The following is a 26,901-nucleotide window of genomic DNA, read 5'->3' on the forward strand; positions in this document are numbered from 1 at the left end:
CAGCATTTTAGTCTTGGACGGTGGTGCATTGACATCACAGCAGTAGAATCAGATTTTTAAAAACAGGTTTGACAATGTCTCCATTCCTCCATGAAAACCAGTTTGCTCCCACCTCCTGCCATTACATAGGTTCATTTTTATATAAAAACATTTTTTTTGCTTCTCAACATCCATCAGGAGACAAAGTTATGAAGGCAATTTCCACAAAAAGTTCAAGGGTTTTAAAATTGGAGCTGAAAAGAAGGTGATCTGTCCCATTCAGCAAGTAAAGCTTGTCTTGATTACTTTGATGTAACAACACTTGAAAGCTATTATTTGAAACCAATTTAAACACACTGAATTGTTGAAAGATTAAAAACCGCAGTCAGCTAATTACACTCACTCTCATCTCTTATTCAGCAAATGAATCACTTTTCATTACCACTTAGCTGAAGTACATGAATTTCTGCCTAATTAGAAACGTTGTAGATGGAGCATTAGCAAGGCTGGAGTGGGTCAAGATATCTGTGCTGCTTCATTTTTAATTCCTAACAGTAGAGTCAGATAGGGAAGGCGAGAGATAAAAAGTCATTAAACAATTTTAAATTATTTATAAAAATCACTTTGCTCAATTTATAATTATTTCTCCCCGCCCAACTGCTCTCATGAAACACCAAATGGAATGAAAGGAGAAGCAGCCCCAACATTGTTTTTAATGAACACTTTAATGTTATGTATAACAGAACATTATGAATACAATGGAAATAAAGTTTTATCAATTTAATAATAAAAAATATCCAACGTAAGAAAGGGGAGGCAATAAAGTTTCATACCTAGAATATAGTACTTATTCTCAATAGCAGCCCTGGCTCTGTGAATATAAACTGAACCTCTGCATTCCAGACTAAAAATCATGATCTGTGTGTGAATCTAAATGCAGAATTATAGCAGGAAAAGAAAAAGAAAATTCATTCATTTTCTTTATTTTCATTAATTCATAAAATCTGACTGCTAGAGGTTTCCTTTAATAATAATAATAATATATATATTTATATTTATTTATTTAACCCCTCTCTATTGGATTCTGCAATTGCTAAGGCCATATTTACAAGTCACCAAATGTATAAAATCTAAAATCCAATGCTATAGGATTAACAAAAAAGTTTAGAGGTGTTCAATATTAACTTAAAAGATGCCGTTAGTCTTTTGTTGTTGTTGCAAGAAAAGTAATAAATATTGTTGCCTTTTGACTATCAGTGATGTAAAACAGTGACCCAGAGAGTGCAAGGGGGCATGCTACTTTTCACTGAAGTAGGACTGCAGAAAAACCAACTCAACCAAATCCCAACCATATATATATATATATATTCTCTAGAGTTCTCTGAAAGGAAACCATACAGCAGTCTGGATGAAGTTTCAACCAATTCTGCATTGGTATTACAGCAGAAAGAGGCAGGAAACCCTTTACTAACCTTATTCATCAGCAAATTGCTTAAGGAGGTCTATAATAAAAATTTGGATAGTACAGCAGTGTTGCTGTAAGAGTAGCAAAAGTGTATATACATTCCAGGTCCCCTTGAATTAGCCATAATCACACACGTAAGCCATTTTTGGACAAAAAAATATATATATTCTTATAAAAAATTGATCAGCATACTTTGACTTCAAATTTGACTCAGTGGTAGGAAAAGGAATGGATCCAATTATGATAAACAGATTCCAGGAGGGAAAAAAGAAATCAGGTATAAAATTAGATTCACACAGATATACCCCCCCAATTCCAGACTTTCCCATAGTTTCAAAGTTAAAACTGGTTCTGCCATCTAAGAAAGGCTTGTAATTTTCTCGTTACAAAACAAGGCCTAGTTGTTGCAATGCCAACCATTTGATTCAGTGGAGGACCTTTTGTTCACCAAAGGTTGAACAAAAGTAGTTTGAAAGCTTACAAAATGACCTTTGGGTTCTTTGTGTGGGTCCTTTTAAAGTAAGCAATAAAAGGAAAAAAAGCATTTAATCAGCATTTTCCACCCTTATCCCAGCTTTATTTGTGCAGCTAAAATCCTTCATTCCATCTGATTGGTTTACAATCTTTATTTGCTAAAATTTGCAAAATTTGCAAAGGCATCTTGCTTAGGTTGCACAGTTCCAGAAGTCATGGAGGAAGCCACAGCTATATTTGGGACTCCCATGCCCATCGTACCCGACAAACCCATTCCAGTAGCTGGCACTGTCATGTTCACATTCATTCCCATCATGCCCTGGTTCATCATAGGTGTGCTTCCCATGGAAGCCATCCCCACTGTGCCAGTTATCACAGTAGGCATTCCCATCCCCGCAGGAACAGGCCCACCCATCAATGGGTTTGCTGGAGGTCGAACAGGCATCATGCTAGGTGGCGAGTTGAGGCTCAAGTTTGCAAAATTCTGAGACATCACATTCATAGGTTGTTGCATATCTACAGGAAAAAAATGTGAAGTTTTAAAATTAAAAGCTGACTTTTAGTTTACTTCTACCATTCAAAGAAAATGCAAGTATATTTATACACACACAGATGGACTTCTTTAAGGTACTGGTGGTATATTTAGAATTATTATAAGCAATATTTTTAATATACCATCAGTGCCTTAAATAAGTCTGTGGTGGTGAAATAAATATTATTTATTTATTTATTTATTATTTGATTTATATCCCACACTTCCTCCCAGCAGGAGCCCAGGGCAGCAAACAGAAACGCTAAAAACACTTTAAAACATCATAAAAACAAACCTTAAAATACATTAAAACAACGTTAAAAACATTTTTAAAAAGATTTAAAAACATCTTTTAAAAAAGGGTTAAAACATATTATTGAAAAACAATACATATTAACAAGCAATTCTAACACAGGTGCAGACTGGGTTAGGTCTCAACTTAAAAGGCTTGTTGAAAGAGGAAAGTCTTCAAAAGGTGCCGAAAAGATAGCAGAGTTGGCGCCTGCCTAATATTCAAGGGGATGGAATTCCACGGGGTAGGTGCCACTACACTAAAGGTCCGTTTCCTATGTTGTGCAGAACAGACCTCCTGATAAATACCTCCTGATAAGATGGTATCTGCAGGAGGCCCTCACCTGCAGAGCATAGTGATCATCTGGGTATATAAGGGGTATGACGGTCTTTCACGTATCCTGGTCTTGAGCTGTATAGGGCTTTGTACACCAAAACTAGAACCTTGAACTTGTCCTGGTAGCAAAATATACTTGCTAAATATTCACAGTTAATGTACTAATACCCAGATCCTTAACAGCACCATCCAACACATTTCTACATGCCTGACAGTTGTAGTCCACCATATCTCCTAGTTCTCATATTTCCCTTCCTTTTCTAGATACCTATTAGGACTACACATTGATTTGTGGCCTCAACTTGTAAATATAAATCAGTCCACACATATTTGTATCTGCCCCGACCCTATCCAGATCTGAATATGGATCCGGATATTACAAATATCCCGAAATCCCATTAATCTGCACTGCAAAACAATAATGGCCATAACTTTGTTTTTTGACATAGCGAAATGAAATTTGGGGTCATGACAACTCTCAAAGAGGGGATTATCCCTGCCAAATGTCAGCCGGGTAGCCCCTGGGGATTTCATCCTAGCAATCTTGAAATTTTGCTTTTTCACAAAAAGATTTTTTAAAAGAATTCTAATGGTCCTGTGTTTGCTCTGTTCCTTCCTTCAAGATTTTGAAAAAAAAACCTTGAAGTTTTTTTTTAAAATAGGCTTGTGATACTAGGCATAGGTACGTAGCATCAGGCAGCACTTGGAGATAATATATGCATGTAAGAACATGAAATTTGGGGAAGTGGCAGCCACTATACAGGGGATTAACTCTGCCAAAATTTAGGCGTGGAGCTCCAGGGATTTCCATGCTAGCCACCTTTAAAATTCAAAATATTTTTAAATTAAAATGGGCATAAGCATTTTCTTTTTGTTTTTCATATTGGGACTTTAAATTTGGAGACATGGTTGCTGCCACAGAGGGATTAACCTTTCCATATATTAGGTGGATTTTTCATGCTAGCCACCTTCAAAAAAAGTTTTTTTTAAAAAAGACTATGAGTACACATTCAATCAAGCCAATTATCAGGCTAAGACATGCCCACAAGGTTTAGCTGGCTAGGTAATAATGTATCACACAAGCAGGCTGCTTCCTATGGTTTGTAATTAACAGTAGTAGTAGTAGTAGTAGTAGTAGTAGTAGTAGCAGCAGCAGCAGCAGCAGCAATAATAATAATAACAATTCTTAACAATTGTTAACATCTTAGTGGAGACAGAAAATTATCAATAATTTGAAAACTAAGCTGTTTGTTGGAAATTAAAAAATATATTGCAAAATGTCTGGTAGTCCAAATAAACCCTGAAATAATCAAGATTGATTCTTTAAACAAGGGAAAAAAGACCACAGGGCTACTAATACTTCTTAGCAGAATACTTTGGAAAATAAACTATAGAGGTAAGAGTGAAACAATTCAAACAAACCCAACATGTATTGTGTTGCTGTTGCTTCCTAAAACATTAAAGAATTAGGCTGCAGTGCACACAAATACAGAACAGCTAATGGGGGGGGGAGGTATGGAAAGAAAACACAGGAACCTTCAAAAAAGCTGAGTGCGTGCACGCGCACACACACACACAGACACAGAGAGAGAGAGAGATGGGGAAAAGATAAAAGAAACAGATAAGATAGGCTTAAGAGTAAAAGACAAGATTTATTAATTGCTACAGGCTCAGCTACTATAAGCATTCGCTGCTCAGAGAACTAACAGACTGAGCCAGGCAGAGAATTAAGAATCAGTCTTATCCAGCCGCACAAGAACCATGATTGGACAGTAAAGCCCCACTCCTCTTCTCCCAATCATTTCTCTGTGCTGATCTGAAGGAATCGCTGTCAATAAAAATGGAGAGACAGAGCATTTTCTTTACCCACCCCAAACACAATGATCGGAAGGCAAGCCTCCCTCTTCCCAAAGGGACTTTCTGTGCTGATTTACAGAAGAGCTGTCAATAAAACAGTGTCCCCCCTCCCAGCATTATGGGGTGTGTGTGTGTGTATGTGTGGGACTGGAATGTACTGCAGCACCTAAGAGCCAGCTAGAAGATGTCGGCACATGAGCACTAGTTGCTTTTTTAAAAAACTTCAAATAAACTTTTATTTGTAGATGAATATCCATAAATGCATTATTCACCTCACACAGGCAAGTGACTGAACACACTCTATACATTCACAAATAGGTCCTGGATAAGCCAGATTTGATTTGTAATTCGGGCTTTGTCCAGATACAGAGCACAGCCCTCATACCTTTTGAGCTATTATGCTCAGGGACCCACAAATATAGTGTATTCCCACTACAGCAGATCTTCTTAAGTACTACTTTTTCTCATTCTCAACTTCTCTTGCCCCTGGTTAGAAGCCTGGTAGTAGGAGAGGGCAAGGAAAATTATCTTGAGTATCCCCTTTCATTGCCTGGGGTCTGGCAATTTGGGAGAAGACACTGCAAAAAGATTTTAAGGGCTGTGCTGTATCATTGGATTAGGGTGGGGTGGGGGAAATCAAAGCATAAGCAGGCCTATACAATTTGTAATCAATTAAGCTGACAATGGTTGCTCACCAGCCACATACTGCTTTTGCCAGGGAGCAAAAAAACCATCAGGTTGTCAAGCACCTGGCGGAATCCAATACATGGCTGGTTGTGTATCACAAGTTGTGCAGAACCAAACTAGGAGAGCTTTAAAATAGCACTGTTATGAGGCAAAGACAGTCTAGTTACCACTTTCCAAGTCAGCCTTACTCACTTCTCACATTTTCTGTCCAAGTCTCCCTTTTCCCTGAGCAACATTTTCCCAATGCTTCTTATACACTGTCCACCCCATCCTAATTAAAAATAACAACTCTGTAATGAAATTTGTACATCTAGATGTGTGCAAGCTGAATCACAGAATAAAACATGTGTGCTGTTTTGTATAAAGCTGACACACAATGAGACAGATTATTACTCCATCTAGCCTAGTTCTAATGGTGAGGCTGTCTCATATAAAATTGTGCAAATGTTTTATTCTGTAATTCAGTTTGCACAAATCTTGCCTAACTGGAAGCTTTCCAGTTTCAGGCAGAGGGATCTGCCAGAATCTTGAGCCAGAGATCTACCACTAGCTATGGGCCATCTCTACGGGTGGTATTCAATTAACCTGTCCCATCAGCACATGGATTTCCACTTGCGCAATGGGACTTCCTTCCCCCCTCCCCAAATCTTCTCCAGAGGGTTGGGAGAACCCATATAATAGATTTAGAGGATGTGGGGGGGGGCAAGAGGGGGAAGTCCCACTGAGGAAGTGGAAATCCTTGTTCTGACGGGACACAGTACTTAATGCTACTTTGAATACAATCCTATATTTCCTTTCTATGTACAACATACTCTGGTCATAGAAAAGGGAAAATCTGTAGGAGTTGAGGGCATCTAGTATTTGTTTTGGTATTTTTAATTTTTATACAGAAGAGGATCATGATGTTCTGAAGACTGACCTCTTTTAAATACCTGCAGGGCAAGAATGAGATTACTTACTTTGTTGCTGAATCATCGTGTTCAGTGACGGCTGCTGAGGCTTGGAAGGTTGCATACCAGGAACTAAATTGTCCAAACTGATATTTACGCTGGGGTCTGACCAAGTGGATGGCAGAGTTTTGCTTACATTTTTTGGGACCATCTCTGTACCCAGGTTATAAAGTGGATTAGGCTTCTGTATCATTGGGTTAACACTTTGCAAAGGCTAGAAGCATTAAAAAAGAAAAAGATCTTTAGAGTTATGCTGTTAATTGTCAACCATATTTTACTGCTATAATTTCTCAGAGAGAGGAGTTCATCCAGTCTTCATAGGGAGAAACAGATGGACATTTATGTTCTCCTAAGAGAACTGAAGAAGCCAGAAAGTTGAAGTTCATGCTCATAAAATTCTAAAGAACATCTCTTTCAGTACTTTACCTATCATCTGGTAGCCTGCTGGAGCTGTGCCACAAGTGGGAACTCAGAAATGTCCTACTCCCCCCCACAAATTTTATTTACTCCCCCCCATTCTGGAACTTTTGGAGAAATTATATTTTTTTCTGCTTACATTTATATCCTGCCATGCTTCCATCATGGAACCCATACAAGTAATTCCCAGGAGGTCTTCCATCCATGCCCTGAACAGGCCCAGACCTAATTAGCTTCAGGAAGGTGGTGACTTCAGACCATACTTGATAAAATACTTGCAAAGTTTACAAAGTCAAAAGACTTGTTTTCAATAGTCAATTACCCACCAACTAGGTAAAAACATATGTGAATTAGCTTGTCAGAAACAGGTGATACTGCCCCCACACTACAAATCAAAGTGCAACAGGTATGAAGTCTACTTTATGTTCTACGGCTCTTGGATTACTTTTCCTCGATTTACTCAACCTCAAAATAAAAACAGTGACAACTGAAGCAAAAAGGCAAGAAAACACTTCGAGACCTACAGAAAAGATTATTTAAGTTAAGCGTTTGTCAAAACTATCCATGGAAGAAACAGTAATTAGGAGATTGAAGAATAGTATCATACCTGTGACCTTGACATAGGTAGATTAATGCTGACAGTGTTAGAACCCATCATAGAGAAATTCATGCTTTGGGAGGAGGTCATGGTGGCTTGGGAGGTTCCCATCAAATCAAAAAAGTCAGCAGAATTTGAAGCAGCTGGAGGCTGGCCAAGGCTCTGCTGAACAGAACCACCAAAGTGCTCAACAGCTGGCTGAGCAGAGCCACTGAAGAGCTCTCCAGCTGAAGCAGCAGGGCATGGAGAGGCTTGGTTGAAGGCACTCCAGTCGCTAAACTCTCCATTCCCACTTGTAGTTGTACCTGGGGAGGGGAAAGAAAGGTAAGAGACTTTGTTAAAGGCACAGAACAAATGCACATTCCATGAAATGAAACAAGTAAGAGCTGATGTGTGTCCATCCAGATTAACATCTGCAGGTAGACTCTCCATCTGGACATTACTCTCCCTCATGAATATTCCAACAATCTAACAGGGTAGCAAAAAGAGTGGGGGAGGGGAAGAGACTGAAACATCCACACTAATGCTAAAAAGAATATCTGGGTTATGTACCGCCTGTAGAGTCCGCATAGCAGGATATAGATTTCCTAACAGGCAAATCTGCAGGATACAAATAAACAAGAATGTGGCACACATAAGAGGCATCTGGAGCATAGCAGAAGTTCTGTGTCTAAACTGCCAGTACCTCAAAATTGGGAGCCTTAGGCAATGCTGCAAGCATTAACACATTGATGCTTTGAATCAATCACTGTGAACAAGGCTGGTCTCACAGTCATAAGAAGTAATAAAAACAGCAATTGGTTCAAACTCATCTGATTACATATACGTTACTTGCCGTATAAAGAGTTATTAAACCAGTATAGCTAAGTGGGATACCAATAAGATAATGGGCTTTCAAATTCAGTTGCCTCAGGGTGTTTATCTCACCTCTGTTGTGCTTAACAGCATTGTGTAGTATTTTTTTAGCACTCTCCAGGTGCTTTGATAAATATGCATTCAAAGCTCACACATGCTCTCAAATCTTTGTACACCAAGTACCCAAAGAGCTGGAAGATATTTTCTATTTTATTAGAATTTGCTTGTCCTCCTATATTTTAAATATACATTTTTTACTTGAATAAAACTTGCGAGTGAAACTCTAAGATTTAAAGTTGTTGATGAAAGTGGAGTTTGCTATGTTTTTAAAGTGAGCTAGCATTTGATATGATCATCAGTTGTTAGCCAGTGATTAGTATTTCAGTTTTGAGACATATGTAGAATGTTTGGTCAAAAATTAAATAGATTTTACCATTTTGGCTTGACATGCAGATAGAAGCACATATGAACACACACTAGTATTGCTTGCTACACAGATGAACAATTTGCCATTTATATTTAACAGTTAGGCTTCATCAGTGCAAACAGAAAAATAATTCAAATTTTAAATCAATGACCACATGAACGTCTGACAGGCTCAGGTTGGAGAAATGAGACCCTGCTGATTTCAGAATAATCTGGCCTGTACACCTAGCTAGGAATTAGCGAACTACAAACTTGCCTATTACTTTGAATCTAACTCACCTGATCTTAAAAACACTGCAATAATTTACATCTCACATTAATAATTGTTAATACTACCTGTTCAGCTGGGTATAAAACCATTATTTTAATTAATTCTACCTCCACAGGTGGATTAAAATTTATGTAAGGAAGCACAGAGAGGGAAAAGAACATCTACACTTATCTATGTGCTACAATTCACTTTAATGCAAGTACCAGGCTAGAATTCATTAGCTTGGGGCCACATTTTGCTTTGATCTCCCTTACAAAAGGGACTTTATTGGGAGTATTTCAATTAGTATTGTCTATTAAAAATTTAAGCACACTTAAAGTATTCCTGATGGATACGTAAATGCTGAACATGCTGATTCTCCACTTACTGGATGCTTATATCCAAACACATATAAGGAAAGGGGGAGAAAGGAGGTATTTGATGCCATTCTTTGGGGAACTTTACCAAAGATGATTAATCAACAAAAGATTTATAGGGGGCATTTTATTGTTCAAGAATGATTAATCATTGCTGGCTGCTTGCATAAAAGTGATTGGTACAGATAAATCATATTAATACCGATAAAGGAATATTATCAAGCTAAGACTGCATTATTAGCATAATAGGATTCAAACACTACAAATCTCAATTTTCAATAACTGGTAAAATCAAGGCAGAACAGCATTAAAGCTTAAAGTATGTAAGAGCACAGTTCTCAAGTCAGATCCCGTCTTTCAATACAATGTATTTTATTACTGATGGCTGCAAGAAACACTATACTCTATAACGATACGATTTGTGGTGCTACATTTTTTTAGCTGTTTGCTTGGTTCAATTTTTTTTGACAATCATAGCTCTGCTGATCAGCTATCTTTCCTCAGTAGAAAAACATTAACTCATTAGGGTTTTGTCAATGGATAACAGCAATTACTATAGTAGTGTGGCAAGATGAAATCAAAAGACAATAATTTAGGGCCAATCATAACATTTGTATAAGCTTCTTCACCTCTGTAAGGGGCTCATAATGTGAAGTTTTAATGTTTTTTCTCCCCAATGGGCAATTTTTAGTTTGCATGGAACTTAAATAAATCAGTACATAGAAATGAGCAATCCCCCACTCACGCTCTCTCCCTGGACATGTAGCAATCTGTCTAAAGTACGGCATCTCTTCTCTTATTCTAAATATTACTTTGGTTAATTTTAACCTTTTTCCAACACAGAGTACTTTAATATATGTAGACTTGCCGCATATATTCTTACGTTTTATTGCACATTACATTTTGGGAAAAAGGGATGGAGTACCCAAGTTACTATATATGCATAATATCTACTACTCAGTATTAACTCACTGGAATTCATTGTTGGCACCTGTGAAAATCATTCCAGGCCAATGTCTCAATTTATTTCAACTAATGTTCAAAGGTGTGCTTGTAAGGGGAGGCATAACAGTAGTTATTAGCTGTATTAATTCATTTGAATTCATTATTGGTACTTATAAGATTATTCCAGAGCAATTAATTCATTTCTATTAGCGTGTGCACGCGTGCGTGTACGCACATGCATATCCCCTCTCGGCTGAGTGTATGTATGTTGCTTGTCTCCCTTCCTTTGCTGTGCAAATATGCTTTCCGTGAGCATGCGTGGTGTCAAAACCTCGATGAGGCCGTCAAGCCAAAAAAGGTAAGCCACTGCTGGGCTAAGGGTCAAAAGAAAGCCTTGCTCCCCCCAAAATGAATCCATCTACCCCAAATAGGTAGCTGATGATCAACTTGTTTTTCAATTTAAAATAAAACTGAATCACAGTACAACGCAGCAGAATAAAGTATCTAGCACCATCAAAAGGAGCCCTCGACATAGAATTGTATCTATTCTGTGAAAGAATACACTTTCAAGTAACAAAGAGTAAAATTTCAAAGTGGTAAGCTTTTTGTTCCACTCTCCTGGCACTGTACCTTGTGGAATGGGGCAGCTTGAAGCGGCAGAGGCAGAGGCAGCGGCGGCTGAGCTAAAGTCTGCAAATCCTCCAAAGGGGTCAGTGGATCCACCTACAACCAATCAAAAGACTTGTTTTAAACTAGTACAGGCATTCCCACGCCAATAGCAGTCCACATAAAACATTTAATTTTCTATTTAAATTACTTTTATGTGGGGAGTCAAGTTATACAGCTTTGGTAAATGGTGCAATCCCCCAAGTGCTGCTCCCCTACAGTGCTTGATGGATTGTATATTAAGGCCTTATTTGCTTTGATGATTAATGTGTCTCAGCATGAATCTGAAGCTTGCAAAACATGCATCCAACTTGGTCCACATGTACTGATGACATATAGGAATCTGTGTTGGTGCAAGAGGAGTAACAGTTCTCTGCAACATTTTGTCATGCTACAAAAACTGGAGTATATGGAGATCCTGTATACTGTGTATAGGCAATCATATCTTTGTGCTTTGTCTTGACCAGTTTGTGGGGCATTTTCACCTTGTACTTTTGCACAACTGCACTATTCTGAGATGCAAATAATAGATCACCATGAAAGAGCTTTTTAAAAACTTTTTTTAAAAAAATGTCTTTAACGTTTTATTTTCATGTATTTTAAGGTCTGTTTTTATGATGTTTTAAAAGTGTTTTTAGCGCTTCTGTTTGCCGCCCTGGGCTCCTGCTGGAAGGGTGGGATATAAATAAAATAATAAATAAATAAAATATAAAGATTGATCCAGAAATGTGACAGAGAATCTACATAGAAAAGAGAAGATGCACATTAGATACAGAAACACAAGAGCAATACCACTCAAACCTAGGTAACATGAGGCATATTGTTGTTGTTGTAATATGGCTTCAAGTCAATTATGATTTACGGCGACCCTATGAATCAGCAACCTTCAACAGCATCTGTTGTGAACCACCCTGTTCAGATCTTGTAAGTTCAGGTCTGTGGCTTCCTTTATGGAATCAATCCATCTCGTTTGGTCTTCCTCTTTTTCCACCACCTTCTGTATTTCCCAGCATTGTTTTTTCTAGTGCATCATGTCTTCTCATTATGTGTCCAAAGTACGATAACCTCAGCTTCATCATTTTAGCTTCTAATGATAGTTCTGGTTGATTTGTTCTGACCCAATTATTTGTCTTGTTCGCAGTCCATGGTATGTGCAAAGCTCTCCTCCAACACCACATTTCAAATCAGTTGATTTTTCTCTTATCCGCTTTTTTCACTGTCCAAGTTTCACATCCATAAATAGAGATCGGGAATACCATGGTCTGTATGATCCTGACTTTGGTGTTCAGTGATACATCTTTGCATTTGAGGACCTTTTCTGGTTCTCTCATAGCTGCCCTCCCCCTTCCTAGCCTTCTTCTAATTTCTTGACTATTGTCTACATTTTGGTTAATGACTGTGCCAAGGTATTGATAATTGTTGACAAGTTCAATGTCCTCATGGTCAACTTTGAAGTTATATAAATCTTCTGTTCTCATTACTTTAGTCTTCTTAACATTCAGCTGTAGTCCTGCTTTTGTGCTTTCCTCTTTAACTTCCATCAGCATTCATTTCAGATCATTATTGATTTCTGCTAGTAGTATGGTATCGTCTGCATATCTTAAATTATTGATGTTTCTCCCTCCAATTTCCACACCTCCTTCATCTTGGTCCAATCTGCTTTCCGTATGATATGTTCTGCATATAATTAAACAAATAGGTTGATAAAATACACTCCTGTCTCACATCCTTTCTGATTGGGAACCGATTCTGTCCTTACAGTAGCCTCTTGTCCAGAGTAGAGGTTGAGCATGAGGACAATCAGATGCTATGGCACCCCCATTTCTTTTAATGCATTCCATAGTTTTTCATGATCTACACAATCAATGGCTTTGCTGTAATCTATAAAGCACAGGGTGATTTTCTTCTGAAATTCCTTGGTCCGTTCCATTATCCAACGTATGTTTGCGATATGATCTCTGGTGCCTCTTCCCTTTCTAAATCCAGCTTGGACATCTGGCATTTTTCACTCCATATATGGTAAGAACCTTTGTTGTAGAGCATTACTTTACTTGCATGGGATATTAAGGCAATAGTTCAATAATAACTGCATTCCCTGGGATCCCCTTTCTATGGAATTGGGATATATATTGAATGCTTCTAGTAAGTGGGCCATTGTTTCCTTTTCCATATTTGTTGACAATTTGTAGCAACTCTATTGATATGCCATCTGTTCCTGGTGATTTGTTTCTTCCAAGTATTTTAAGAGCAGCGTTCACCTCATATTCTAAAATGTCTGGTTCTTCATTATATGGCTCCTCCATGAATGAATCTGTCATCCTGGAATCTCTTTTATACAGTTCTTCAGTGTACTGCTTCCATCTTCCTTTTATTTTATCTCTGTCACTCAGCGTGCTCCCTTTTTGATTATTCAACATCCCTATTCTTGGTTTAAATTTCCCTTTAATTTCTCTAATCTTTTGGAATACGGCTCTTGTACTTCCCTTTTTGTTGTCTTCTATATTTACACAATAACTATTGTAATAGTTTTCTTTGTCCCTATGTACCAGTCGCTGTATAGTTGCATTTAGGGTTCTGTGTTTCTGTCTCCTTTTGCTTTCCTTCTCTCTTTAACCATTTAAAGAGTTTCCTCAGTCATCCATTCAGGTCTTTCTCTCTTTTTAACTAGAGGTATTGTCTTTTTGCATTCTTCCCTGATATCTCTGACTTCAATCCATAGTTCTTCTGGTTTTCTGTCAACTAAGTTCAAAGCCTCAAATCTGTTTCTTATTTGATCTTTATATTCTTCTGGGATGTTATTTAAATTGTATTTTGGCATTGTGATTGCTTTGTTCTTCTTTACTCTGATTTTCAATATGACCAGTTCATGAACTGTACTGCAGTCTGCTCCTGGTCTTGTTTCTGCAGAAAGTATGGAACTTCTCCATCTTCTGCTACCAATTATATAATCAATTTGATTCCTGTATTAACCATCTGGTGATGCCCACGTGTACAGTCATCTTTTTGGTTGCTCAAAAAACGTGTTTGCAAGAAACAAATTATTGGCTTCACAGAATTCAATAAGTCTTTCTCCTGCTTCATTTCTGTCTCCTAAGCCCCATTTCCCCACAATTCCCAATTCTGCGTAAAATCTTTCCAATTCCTCCTCTTCTGCATTTGCCGTTGGAGCATAGACTTGGATGATGGTTATGTTAATATGTTTTCCGTTTAATCTCATAGATATAACTCGCTCAGACCTTGCCTTGAAACTCCTAATAGCTTTTGCTACCTCACTTCTCTTTGTGTCAAGTCTGAATGCCAAACTAGGTACAATAATTGCTGCAGGTGGCTGTAAATAAGCAGGAATGGGAATGTGATATATAAGGAGGGCTTCCTTTAACTAGAAATGCCACAGTTTCAACAAAAATCACCCTCTCCCAAACTGCTATTAACCCAGAATAGAAGCCCCCATTCAAATTTTAAAAATTATGTATATTAATTGGCCCTCTGAGAGTGCCTATTTTGTATACTTGTTTCTTTTTGCACAGATTTTTTTTGGTGAAGGAAAACATCTAGGCGAAGCAACTCTCAGTCAACCTATCTTTAATGAAGGGCTGTTAGGAGTATAGTTGGCACTTTCTCCCCCTGAAAGTACTGAAAAGAGTTGGCCTTGGCTGTTACAGTTTGTCCTTAAAAGATTTCACTTCTGAGTGGTCACATTCTTCCAAGGAGTACTAGCAGCTCAATTATTCTGCTTTTAGTGTTTGCGTACATTATATGGGTAACATCACAGCTGCTTAGCCTGCAGTGCTTAGAAACTAGCCAGGTGGGACTGTAACATCTGTGTTGCACTCAAACACCACCAGGGACAGCTTCCAACATCTGGTGCCATTTCTGAATTGTCTTATCGCTGCAAGACATTCTGCTCCATCTGCTGCTCTCAACTCGGTTAATTAAACTAGAACCATCACCTTTTAAATAAATGGCTAGCAGTAATAAAAAGAACACTTTGTTTTCTACTACATGTATACTTCTATTTCTTTTTAATACTATTTTATATCAGTTAATATTGGGAAGTCATACTTCATCTTCATATAGGAGTATCTTCCTTTGGAATGTACATGGCTTGTTATCAAATAGAAGATAACAACTGCAGTAACAAGATCCCTCTCAATTCTTAAGAGCAGGTGAATTATTTTGGAGTGCTTATCCAAAAGAGAGATTGAGCATTTACCAGTATAGATCTTAAATAGATCTTTAAAGCTTTTTAAAAAGATGTTTTGTTTTAATATGTTTTTAAAGATGTTTTGTTTTAGTATGTTTTAAAGTCTGTTTTAATGATGTTTAGAGTGTTTTTATTACTTTTTTTTGCCCCCCTGCGCTCCTACTGGGAGGAAGGGTGGGATATAAATCTAATATATCATCATCATCATCATCATCATCATCATAAATAACTATGGGAAGTTGTAATCAAATTTTATGAAAAGCTAAGCTATCATCCCATTTACCCAAACCACCTGAGGATATACAATACATTTGGTTATCCAGAAAATGAAAGCAAACAGTATTGACATAGTATTACATGGCATGTGCACACACAATGTGCATGAACACTAGGACACTTGTGTAATTGGAAATTTCAAGACCATGGTTTTCTAAACATGGATCCAGCAGTGCTGGTTTAGACAATATAGGTAAATGAAACCAAATAACCAATTTAAAAGTAAAAACAGTATGACAATTCTTAAACTAGGTAAAAATCAAGGTGAAATTGTTTGGGATTAATCAGCTTCTGCACCTATGTTTCTGGTCTCGTGCTCTATCTAACTACTTCCTCAAAACACAGGGTTTAGTATCCAGCGTAGTGTTAAATAAGCGCCCCATCAGTGCAAGGATTACAAGTAGCATAATGGGATTTCCTCACTCTCCTCTCCCATGTGCCCCCTAAATCTGTTGTAGGGGTTCCCTCAAGCCTCCAGATTTGGGGATGGCACAGGCCATGTACAGGGGGAGGAGAAGGGGGGAAGTCCTGTTGTGCAAGCAGAAATCCTTGTGCTAATGCAACGAGTTAACTGAATATTGCCCACCATGTTTTTCTGCCAAGTTAATGGCAAAGATGGGATACTTAGGAGGCAGCACAACTAATGCAGTACCAGTCTAGCCCCCTGTGGTTGCCAGTCACGCAGCAGGATGGGCCGTTACTGTTTCCATATGAAAGCATTGCACAAAGGTGCTCATTTTCTTTTTCACCTTCCATAAAATGATGTAGCTTATACCATATTAATAGGATTAAGCTATGTTCAAAATGTCTGCCCTTCTTGGGGGAAAACGTTTCTTATTTCTTGGTGTGGGCTAGCTCCTTGGCAAACATCCACAAATTCATAAAAGTACAGGGTTTCCCTGCCATTATTTTATGAAAGGGATCAAAGTCTATTTTGGCCTCTTTGCTGTTTCATGTATGACACAAGCTATGGGCCCATACCCTGTACAGCAAGTGGCACACTGGTTAGGCAAAGTGACCTCCTTATGAAGGACAGTGCTAATCTTCACAATATCATCAGCTGGCCTTGAAGTCTCCCAAATGAGAGCTGTTATTATAAATTAACTCCTTCCATCTGTCTCCTTAGGGCAGCAGAAGACTTTATTTATGGTGGCCATCTGGTAACACGTCTCATCTCTAGGACATCTTCGAAATGCTGATGTGGAAAGAGGGGGTAAGCTTAACTTCCAATAAAGCAGTGAAAGCAGAGTAACTGGCATTAGTCAAATTGCAAGCCCAGAAAAGATTTCTCAACAACAGGAACACATCTTGGATGAAAGATCTGCATGTTCTGGTCTCACAGTTGACAGCTTTTAAGTTTAGGGTTTCTCCTGATATGGATTTAAAAGAACAGTTGAATTCTTTATGTAGCACAACAGGCAAACAACTCCTTCAAATTATGGGATATAGGTGGTAGCTCCATACACAACTGGAAAGTATTCCTGCTTTTGGGGGGAGGGGAAGGGCTACACCTGAACCACACTGAATCCTTCACCAGAGATCCCTCAACTTTCAGAAGCTGCTTTTTTGGAAGTTGCAAGGGATTGCAGTGGGAACAGGGGCTTGGAAACCGCAGTCTGTATGCCCCCTGGGATCGTTCATCTGTTTAAATTATCACATCAAATACAGATGAGGGAAGATACAGACGACTACCAACATTATTTATAATAGATGATCTATTTGTCGATAACTGGAATGAGAACAAAACATTTTATTATTTCCAGATATATATTTATCTTCCTATATTTAATTGTAAGGCCAAATACATCCATATATGTGTTCTTGGCAATGTTATAAGAAGGACTGAGCAATCTGTGCCTAGTAACATGTCATTTACATATGTTTTATGAGAAGATGGGAAAGGCAGACAATACAGCATGAATGCAAGTGAGCTCAAAAAGATGCAAGTATACAACACTTAACACATTTCAGCCAACATGCCCTTTAGATGAAGTTGCAGCCACATGAATGTCATTCCAGTGCAGCCTGTGTGACACAGGATCCACTCAAAGAAAAGTGCCTCCCACATGGCTGCAGATTCATCTAAAGGGACCCTCATAGCATGTTAAAGTGTGTTGCTTCCTTTCTTTTACAGCTCCAGCAGATATGCGTAGGGATGGCTTTGTGCCTTTCAAATTAGCAGGACTCTGGTGAGTGCCTGGAACTAGTGGGAACCCACTAGCTTCTGAACAGTTTTCCCAGATAAAGCCCACAGTAGTAGAAAGGTATGGGTCATATATGCAATGATACTCCCTACAAAGTCTAACATCCATCCATATATCCATCCATACACACACACACACACACACACACACAAAGTTTCAGTAAAACATAAATAGAAAATAATGTATTCCTATTATTCTGACACTGTATCACTCCATATGCCAAAAAATAAACAATGCCTGTCTGCACTGTGTTATGACCAGGTTTTAAGGGAATTATGAAAGCAGATGGTAGAGAAAGAAGATAATTAAAACAAAAGTAGCACGTTTTTAAGAAGATTGAGATTAAGAACATAAAGATGGTGACACCATTCCTGCATTAACAGACAACTTTAGGAAAGGGGAAGGATTAAACATTCTGGTTTGCCAGAATGCATCTTTGTTGCTGTGCATTGGGATCCCCCACCCCCATTAAATATTTCTTCAGTTTATCTACTTTAATTTTCACATTGGCTTTTTAACATCCACAAACAGTTTGATCTTAGGTATGTTTAATCCTTCCCCTTCCCTAAAGTTGTCTGTTAATGCAGGAATGGTGTCACAATATATAGAGAGAGAGGGAGGGGGAGGGAGGGAGGGGGAGGGAGAGAGAGAGAGAGAGAGGGAGAGGGAGAGGGGGAGAGGGAGGGAGAGGGAGGGAGAGGGAGAGGGGGAGAGAGAGAGAGAGAGATAGAGATAGAGAGAGAGAGAGAGAGAGAGAGAGAGAGAGTGTTTCTGGCCACATTTGCTACCATTTAAAATACACATACACACAAGAATTCAGAATATCAAATCATGCTAAAGATATAATGCTGACTTTCATCTTCCAATACATCGAGAACATAAGAAGAGCATTCTGGATAAGGCCAGTGGCCCATCTAGTCCAGCATCCTGTTCTCACAGTGGCCAACCAGGTGCCTCTGGGAAGTCTACATGCAGGACCTGAGCACAAGAGCAACTGATATTTGGAAGCATACTGCCTCTGACTATGGAGAATTGCTGTGCCTCAGAAAAGTTTTAAGGTGCTAGACAAGTTTATTTATCTAATACATTACAAGACAGCATGACCAGAGATTTAGACACACATACGCTACTAAAAGCATTCCTAAGGCTGTAGTCCTATATACACTTACCTGGGAGTAAGTTCCATTGAAATCAAGGGAGCTTACTTCTGAAGAGACATCTCTAGGATTGCACTGTAAATGTGCATTTATACAACTATTTATTAAAACAATAACCTAGTTTCTGTTTAAGCTTTCATTGTGAAAGGTCACAAATAACACTGCATATAATTGTTGCCTCTATCAATAGAAGAACAGATTGTCAGAAATGAGCTCTTAACATAAATTGGTTGTCCAAAGCCATCCAAACAATAAAGTCAGTAACTCACTTGGACACCTGTTAGGGAAAAATGTTTTATCAGCTAGCAGGACAGAGTTGCTGTGCAAATATCCCCCCCCCCAACAAGGTCTATAGGAAACAAATAGACTTAGAATAGTCTATGTACAACTTTCAGGCACAGCATAAGTAAACAACCGACTTGCTGGATCAGACCAAAGTCCTATCTATTCCAGTATTCTGTTCTCCCAGCGGTCAACCAGGTGCCTTTGGGGAGCCTGGAAGCAGAACCTAAGTGCAACAGCAATTCCCAGCAAGTATATTATTCCCTCAGAAAAGATGAGTATGGGCAAAAGAACTGTAGTGGCAGCTCCCAAGCCCTATCAGAAGTCAATTTAATTTAGGAATAAAAGATCCATCTGACTGGAAGATTGTCCTGCTGTTCTGACAAAAATACAGAACCGGCAACCCTGAGAATACATTTGCAGTCCTGACACCTTGTGGGTGGATACTGAGTCACAGATCATCTTGAAGAAAAAAATAAAATGGTGTTTGGTATCACCTTTGCCAAATGGCAATACCATGAAAAGAAGACATTAGAAGTATTGTAGTAGGCTTAAACAATAGAAGATTTGCACAAGGCCAGGAAAATGGCGATTACTCTGGGATCTAATGGCTAACAGTTAGCTTTAACCTTGAAATACCGAGATGGAACAGTTGTAGCTGAGGACAAAGGACATGACCCTGGTGAAGCAAGTCTGTTATTACTGGCAGTTGCCATGACTGGAAAACTAGAGGCATCTGACAGATGAGACTCATATCTACCTCCTGCTTTGATCTTCCTGATCATCTTAGAGATCAAAGGAAGATAAAGGACGTATATAAGAAATCTAGTCGTCAGGAAGCTTACAAGATTCTGTTTCCTGACTCCTAGCAGAGCAGAGCAGAGCAGAGCTGTCTCAGTTGGTCTACAGGTGAGGACGTATAAGCAAGCCAGTTTTCAGAGAGCAAGCGAACAGAGCAAGCGAATAGGGACAGCAAACAGGAGTTTGACAAAGGAGTTCCACAGGGGAGGTCAAGGGGAAGGTCCCTAACCCCCCCCCAAAAACCAAATTACTAATCCTCCTTGTACAGCGCACTGCATACCAGTGGGACTCTCAAGTTTACCCTGCAGTAGGACAGGACAGGCCACTCCAAAACAAGTAGTTAGAAGGAAACAAAAGACAGAAGAGAGTATGAATGGGAAGGATACTTCAGTGGTTGTGACCTGCAAGGTGTGTGCCATGTTTGTTTTCTTGCCTGAGAACAAAATGGCATACACCTGCAACAAGTGCAAGCTCATGGCACTGTTGGAAGAAAAAGTGAGAGGCCTGGAACGGCGGGTGGCCACACTGAGAACTGTAAGAGAAGATGGAAGAGTTCTTAGACAGAATGCTGGAACAACAGCAGCAAAAAGATGTGGAGGTGGAAGAGCAACAGCATGTGGTAGCAGAAGAGGAGACTGCTTTGGAGAGGAACAATGAAGTGGAGGAAACTCCGTGGGAAATGGTGACAGGAGCAGAAGAGCTAGAAGACACCCTTCACCAGTGGAACTATGGAACTGCTTTCAATCACTCAAGGAGGAGACTGGAGGACAGCCTGTGGAGGAAGAATTACAAGAGACCCTATGCGACAACGAGCAAGAGGCTGAAGCTCAATCAAGCAGGACCAATGAAACCTCGCCCCACAACAACAAGAGAAGAGTACTAGCAGTAGGAGACTCCCTACTGCGTGGGATCGAAACCCAAGTATGCCGAGAAGATCCATTGACTCGCCAGGTATGCTGTCTACTAAGAGGACGGATTAGAGATGTGACGTAAGGGTTGCCATCACTCATCAAGCCCACTGACAGGTATCCCTTTCTCCTCATCCATGTAGGAACAAATGACACTGCCAAACGGAGCTATGAAGAAATCACATCAGACTTTGAATCTCTAGGAAGGAGACTTTGGGGCCCAGATAGTTTTTTCATCCATCCTTCCAGTACTTAGAAGAGGAGTAGAAAGGGAAAGAAAAATATTCTGTGTGAATGAATGGCTATGAAGGTGGTGCTGTCGGGAGAGATTTGGATTCTGGGACCATGGGCTATGCTTCCTGGAAGATGGATTGCTGGCAAGTGATGGGTTATATCTCACAAGGACTGGGAAGAATGTGTTTGGCCACAGCATGGAGAAGTTCATCAAGAGCGCTTTAAACTGAATCCTGAGAGGGAGGGAGACGTAAACTTGGTGGTAACAACTGATGAAGTCTTGTGCAGAGTAACGGGAACAGAGAGATCTGCTGTAATAGGGACCTGTGACAGTCCTCAGAAAAATGTAGTAAGGAAGCCAAGCCATAAATCACATGGTCTTCGATGCCTGTACTGTATACTAATGCGCAGAGCATGGGAAACAAGCAGGACGAACTTGAACTCTTAATACAGGAGGGCAATTACGACTTGATAGGTATAACTGAAACTTGGTGGGATGACTCCCATGACTGGAATACAGCAATTGAAGGATATAACTTGTTCAAAAAGAACAGAAGGAATAAAAAGGGAGATGGAGTCGTGCTGTATGTTAAAAATATATATCCCTGCACAGAAATACAGGAAGATGAGCTTGGTAGTACTACCGAGAGTTTCTGGATTAAAATTAATGGGGCAAGTAATAAAAGGAATGTGGTGCTTGGAATCTATTACCGACCACCCAATCAAGGAGAAGACGAGAATGTAACTTTGCCAATGTTTCGAGGACGCATGATGTAGTAGTAATGGGGGATTTCAATTATCCCGATATCTGTTGGGAGACAAATTCTGCCAAACACAGCCCCTCCAAGAAACTTCTGACTTGTGTTGGAGATAACTTTCTCCTACAGAAAGTGGAGGAAGCAACCAGAGGATTAGCTATCCTGGACTTGATTCTAACCAATAGAGATGATTTGGTGGATGAAGTGGCAGTTACGGGAACTCTGGGGAAAGGTGACCACACCATACTTGAATTCTTGATTTTAAGAGAAACAAAAGCTGAGAGTAGCCATACGCGCACCCTGGACTTCAGGAAAGCTGATTTTAATAAACTCAGAACAATTGTAAGTATGGTTCCATGGCAAGCCAACCTAATGAGAAAAGGAGTCCAAGATGGGTGGGAGTTTCTAAAAAACAAAATTCTAAAAGCGCAATGGCAAGCAATTCCAACAAGGAAAAAAGGGGGGAAACAGCAGAAGAAGCCAATGTGGCTTCACAAAAAGCTTAGAGATGACCTGAAAACAAAGAAGGACACATACAGGAAGTGGAAAGAAGGCCAGGCCACAAAGGAAGAGTACAGGCAGGTATCACGGAATATCCGGGATGGTGTCAGAAAGGCTAAAGCTGAGAATGAGCTGAGGCTAGCGAGGGATGCTAAAAGCAACAAAAAAGCTTTCTTCAGGTATGTCCATAGTAAAAGACAGAGAAAAGAAAGGGTGGCACAGCTACTTAATAAGGATGGCAAAATGATAAAAGATAACAAAGAAAAGGCAGAAGTGCTCAATTCCTACTTTGGCTCAGTCATCTCCCAAAAAAGGACCTGTGACCCTCCCGGGAAACATGAAGTGGAAGGGGGCAGGATTGGAGCTTGAGATTGATAGACAAGTGGTCAAGGAATACCTAATCACTTTGAACAAGTTCAAATTGGCTGGGCCTGATAAACTGCATCCTAGAGTATTAAAGGAACTGGCTGAAGAACTCTCAGAACCGCTGTCTATTATCTTTGCAAAATCATGGAGGACTGGTGAAGTGCCAGATGACTGGAGGAGAGCTAATGTTGTCCCTATCTTCAAAAAAAGGCAAAAAGGAGGAACCGGGGAACTACAGGCCAGTGAACCTAACATCAATCCCTGGGAAAACTGGAGCAGATTATAAAGCAGTCAATCTGTAAGCACCTTGAAAACAATGCAGTGATTACTAGGAGCCAACATGGATTTATGAAGAACAAATCCTGCCAAACTAATCTTATCTCATTTTTTGACTGGGTAACCTCCCTTGTAGACTGTGGGAATGCTGTGCACATAATATATCTCGACTTCAGCAAAGCTTTTGACAAAATGCCCCATGATATTCTGATTAGCAAGGTAGCTAAATGTGGGCTAGATGGAACAACTATCAGGTGGATCCACAGTTGGCTGCAGAATCGTACTCAAAGAGTGCTTATCAATGGTTCCTTCTCAAACTTGGCTGAACTAACAAGTGGGGTACCACAGGGCTTGGTCCTGGGCCCAGTGCTCTTCAACATTTTTATTAATGACTTGGATGAGGAGGTACAGATCATGCTTATCAAATTTGCAGATGATCCAAAATTGGGGGGCATAGCTAATACCATGGAAGATAGAAACAAAATTGAAAGGGACCTTGATATGCTGGAGCATTGGGCTGAAAACAACAGAATGAAATTCAACAGGGATAAATGCAAAGTTCTACACTTAGGAAAAAGAAACCAAATGCACAGTTATAAGATAGGGGATACTTGGCTCAGCAATATGACATGAATACCTGGCTCAGCAATATGATCTTGGAATTGTCGTTGATCACAAGCTGAATATGAGCCAACAGCGTGATGTGGCTGCAGAAAAGGCAAATTAGGCTGCATTAACAGACGTATAGTTTCCAAATCGCGTGAAGTATTAGTTCCCCTCTACTCAGCACTGGTTAGGCCTCATCTTGAATACTGCATCCAGTTCTGGTCTCCGCACTTCAAGAAGGATGCAAACTGGAACAGGTTCAGAGGAGGGCAACAAGGATGATCAGGGGACTGGAAACCAAGCCTTATGAGGAGAGACTGAAAGAACTGGGCATGTTTAGCCTGGAGAAGAGAAGACTGAGGGGAGATATGATAGCACTCTTCAAGTACATGAAAGGCTGTCACACAGAGGAGGGCTGGGATCTCTTCTCGATTGTCCCAGAGTGCAGGACACAGAATAATGGGCTCAAGTTGCAGGAAGCCAGATTTTGACTGGACATCAGGAAAAACCTCCTAAATGTTAGAACCATACGACAATGGAATCAATTACCTAGAGAGGTAGTGGGCTCTCCGACACTGGAGGCATTCAAGAGGCAGCTGGACAGCCATTTGTCAGGAATGCTTTGATTTGGAGTCATGCATTGCACAGGAGGTTAGACTTGATGGCCTTATAGGCCCCTCCAACTCTACTATTCTATGATTCTATGAACTCCCATCATCCCTGCCCATGGGCCATGATTGGTGGGGATGATGGGAATTGTAGGTGGATTTTTCCCCATTTGAAGACCCTCAAGTTGTCCAAGCCTGCAGTCTACCCTTTGGCACCAACTATGGCCATTTGTTCCTTTCCCACCTCCTTTGAGGTGTGCTCAGTAATGAGTGTAAGTAAGCACACCTTTGTCTTTTTAAATGTTCTAGACACTTTTGGAGATCATGCTAGACTTGAGGATACCAAAGTGGTTGCCCCAGTGCACCACTGAACTTTGAAGGCCATTCTTCCTATCAACTCAGAGGAAACCAACTAGAATGATTCTGTAGCAGAATTGCTCCTTGCAAAGCCTCCAAATCTCCCTTTTTTGGGAGAAGACTGAGCCAAAGTAGGAATTGAGTACTTCCGCCTTTTCTTTGTCATCTGTTATCATTTTGCCACCACCCCTGCCCTAGAGGGATATAATTGATGCTGGTGAGATGTAGCTTTGAAGTGTTGCGGGAATCACACATTCCAAGATCTGTCCTGTGAACAGTATATGTGCCTACAGCAGTACAGGCAATGAAACTATCTCTCTTCTGCCAATGCGCCTGGGTTGGGATGGGAAAGAGATAAACTGCCTTATTTGTCAGAGCTTGTAGGTTTCACTCTTCAGCTCTGAGAGTGAGAGGAGCAGCACCCTAATGAGGTGCTGCACGTCAATGAAATTGAGCCACTGCTTGAATGGGAATGATGTTTGGCTCTGGCCTGGATTTTAGAAAGGCTATAGCTGAGAGTGGCTTTATTATTATTATTATTATTATTATTATTATTATTATTATTATTAACATTTGTATACTGCCCCATAGCTGAAGCTCTTTGGGCAGTTTTCAACAATTAAGGTACTTGCTTTAAGGTACTTGCCAAAGTTGTACAAAACAAGAGGGGGTGACATCCAGGAGCCTATTGTGCATCAACTCACTATCCTTCCTGGCAAAATGAAAGTTGGGTAGGACAATTCTCTAAAGAGCTGCAAAGGCAAAGGTTGAGATTCTACCAAAAAGACTCCTATCAGGTATGCTGAGTCAGCTAGCTTGAAGCACTGAGATTCTTTAACACCTGCCTTCATGCAGGTGAGAAGATGTGAGTCTAGCTATATTCCACAGTAAGAGGATGCGCTGGAGAGGCAGTTGCCTTAATCATGGCTTTTCTGAATCTTTACTATTGACCGCTGTAAAGCAGCAGTGAGATGGAAAGAAGGGGAAAAACAAAGTCTTTATCCTTCTCTACCCCTCCCTTTGAAGAGCTCCCTCGTAACTGCCTCCCTGTTGCAAGCAGGAAGTAACCTAATATTCTACTTATGAGGAGATAATTTCATGTTATTATCATTATGTAATTCGCATTCACAGGACCAAAACAAATTAAAAATAAATCATTTTCGGGCCAAAACTTTGTTGCAAATGTTTTGAGATATTGCTTGGGTTTCAATACATAGCATAAGTTTCAAATTTATCTAATCATCAAATACATTGGTTTTTATTTATTTATTTATTAATTATTTGATTTATATCCCGCCCTTCCTCCCAGCAGGACCCCAGGGTGGTTGCATCCTGACAAGCATTCACACAAGGATGTTTGTGCAAGGCCCACCAAAGGCCGCTGAAAAGCCATTTGTATAGGGTCAGGTTTGGCAAGGTACCTCAATTTCAGTTGATTTTCTCCTCTTATTATTCCAGAGCAACTCCTGTCACACAAGAGCATTTTCTCAGTGGAGGCAGGGACTGCAGTTGGAAGGAGATGGCAGGAAAGTCTCCTTTGAGACTTCACATGTTAAGCCCCTTGTTTAATACTTGCATAGGAGCAACAAATTCTGGCAGAATGTATGCAGTTCACATAGCTCAAAAGTTAAGCCACTCCCTTTCAAAAACTTGTGGCAATGTAAATGTGGGACTGTAAAAGGGAAAAAATAATCTGCCACCACTTGGTTAATGCTGTGTGCTGAATCTGTTCAGAAATGCTTCCTTCAAGTTATGCAGTTTTAATCACTTTCTTTATCTGCTCACAGGTGATGTGGATTATACAACTACAGCTATCAACATCCAGCTATCTAATATCTGGCTGAAGATTCCAGGACCACACCAGTGGAATAGTGACGATATGCAAGGAGAATCATTTTAATATTTCATGCCAGCCACAGGTAATCATTCTTACCCTGTCTTGGGAGGACTACTTGTCTTTTTTAAAAAATATACTAAACATATACTTTATTTACTTTATTTTACGTAAAGTAAAACTTACTCTAATGAAGCTCAGTTTCAGCTAGCAGCCTATAATGGAGTGAAATGATTTAACAACTGTTTTGAAATGATCAAGGAACATGACATTTCTGACTCTAGGCTGAAGTCACTCAGGAGTCATTGGACAGACAATAAGTAGTAGTAGTAAGGTCACTTTCACTGCATACATTAGATGTGACTTGTGAATAGAAGTCAGCTACTTTCACCACTGCCCCTCTCTCAATGTGTAACATGAAAA

The 26,901-nt window shown here is 39.7% G+C and overlaps 1 protein-coding gene across 3 annotated transcripts in view; it reads right to left on the bottom strand.

Moving 5' to 3' along the window:
• Window positions 1–685: 685 nt before the first annotated feature.
• CLINT1 (clathrin interactor 1) overlaps window positions 686–26,901 on the bottom strand; it is a 127,794-nt gene continuing 101,578 nt past the window's right edge. For all 3 annotated transcript variants that reach the window (XM_061617495.1, XM_061617498.1, XM_061617497.1), the window contains exons 9-12: window positions 11,071–11,163; window positions 7,597–7,892; window positions 6,582–6,786; window positions 686–2,434 (exon numbers count right to left, since the gene is read on the bottom strand). In XM_061617495.1, the coding sequence (XP_061473479.1) occupies window positions 2,070–2,434; window positions 6,582–6,786; window positions 7,597–7,892; window positions 11,071–11,163 (959 nt within the window). In that variant the 3' untranslated portion in view covers window positions 686–2,069. The remainder of the gene's footprint in view (window positions 2,435–6,581; window positions 6,787–7,596; window positions 7,893–11,070; window positions 11,164–26,901) is intronic.

The sequence above is a fragment of the Rhineura floridana genome, chromosome 3 (assembly GCF_030035675.1).
Source record: "Rhineura floridana isolate rRhiFlo1 chromosome 3, rRhiFlo1.hap2, whole genome shotgun sequence".
NCBI lineage: Eukaryota > Metazoa > Chordata > Lepidosauria > Squamata > Rhineuridae > Rhineura > Rhineura floridana.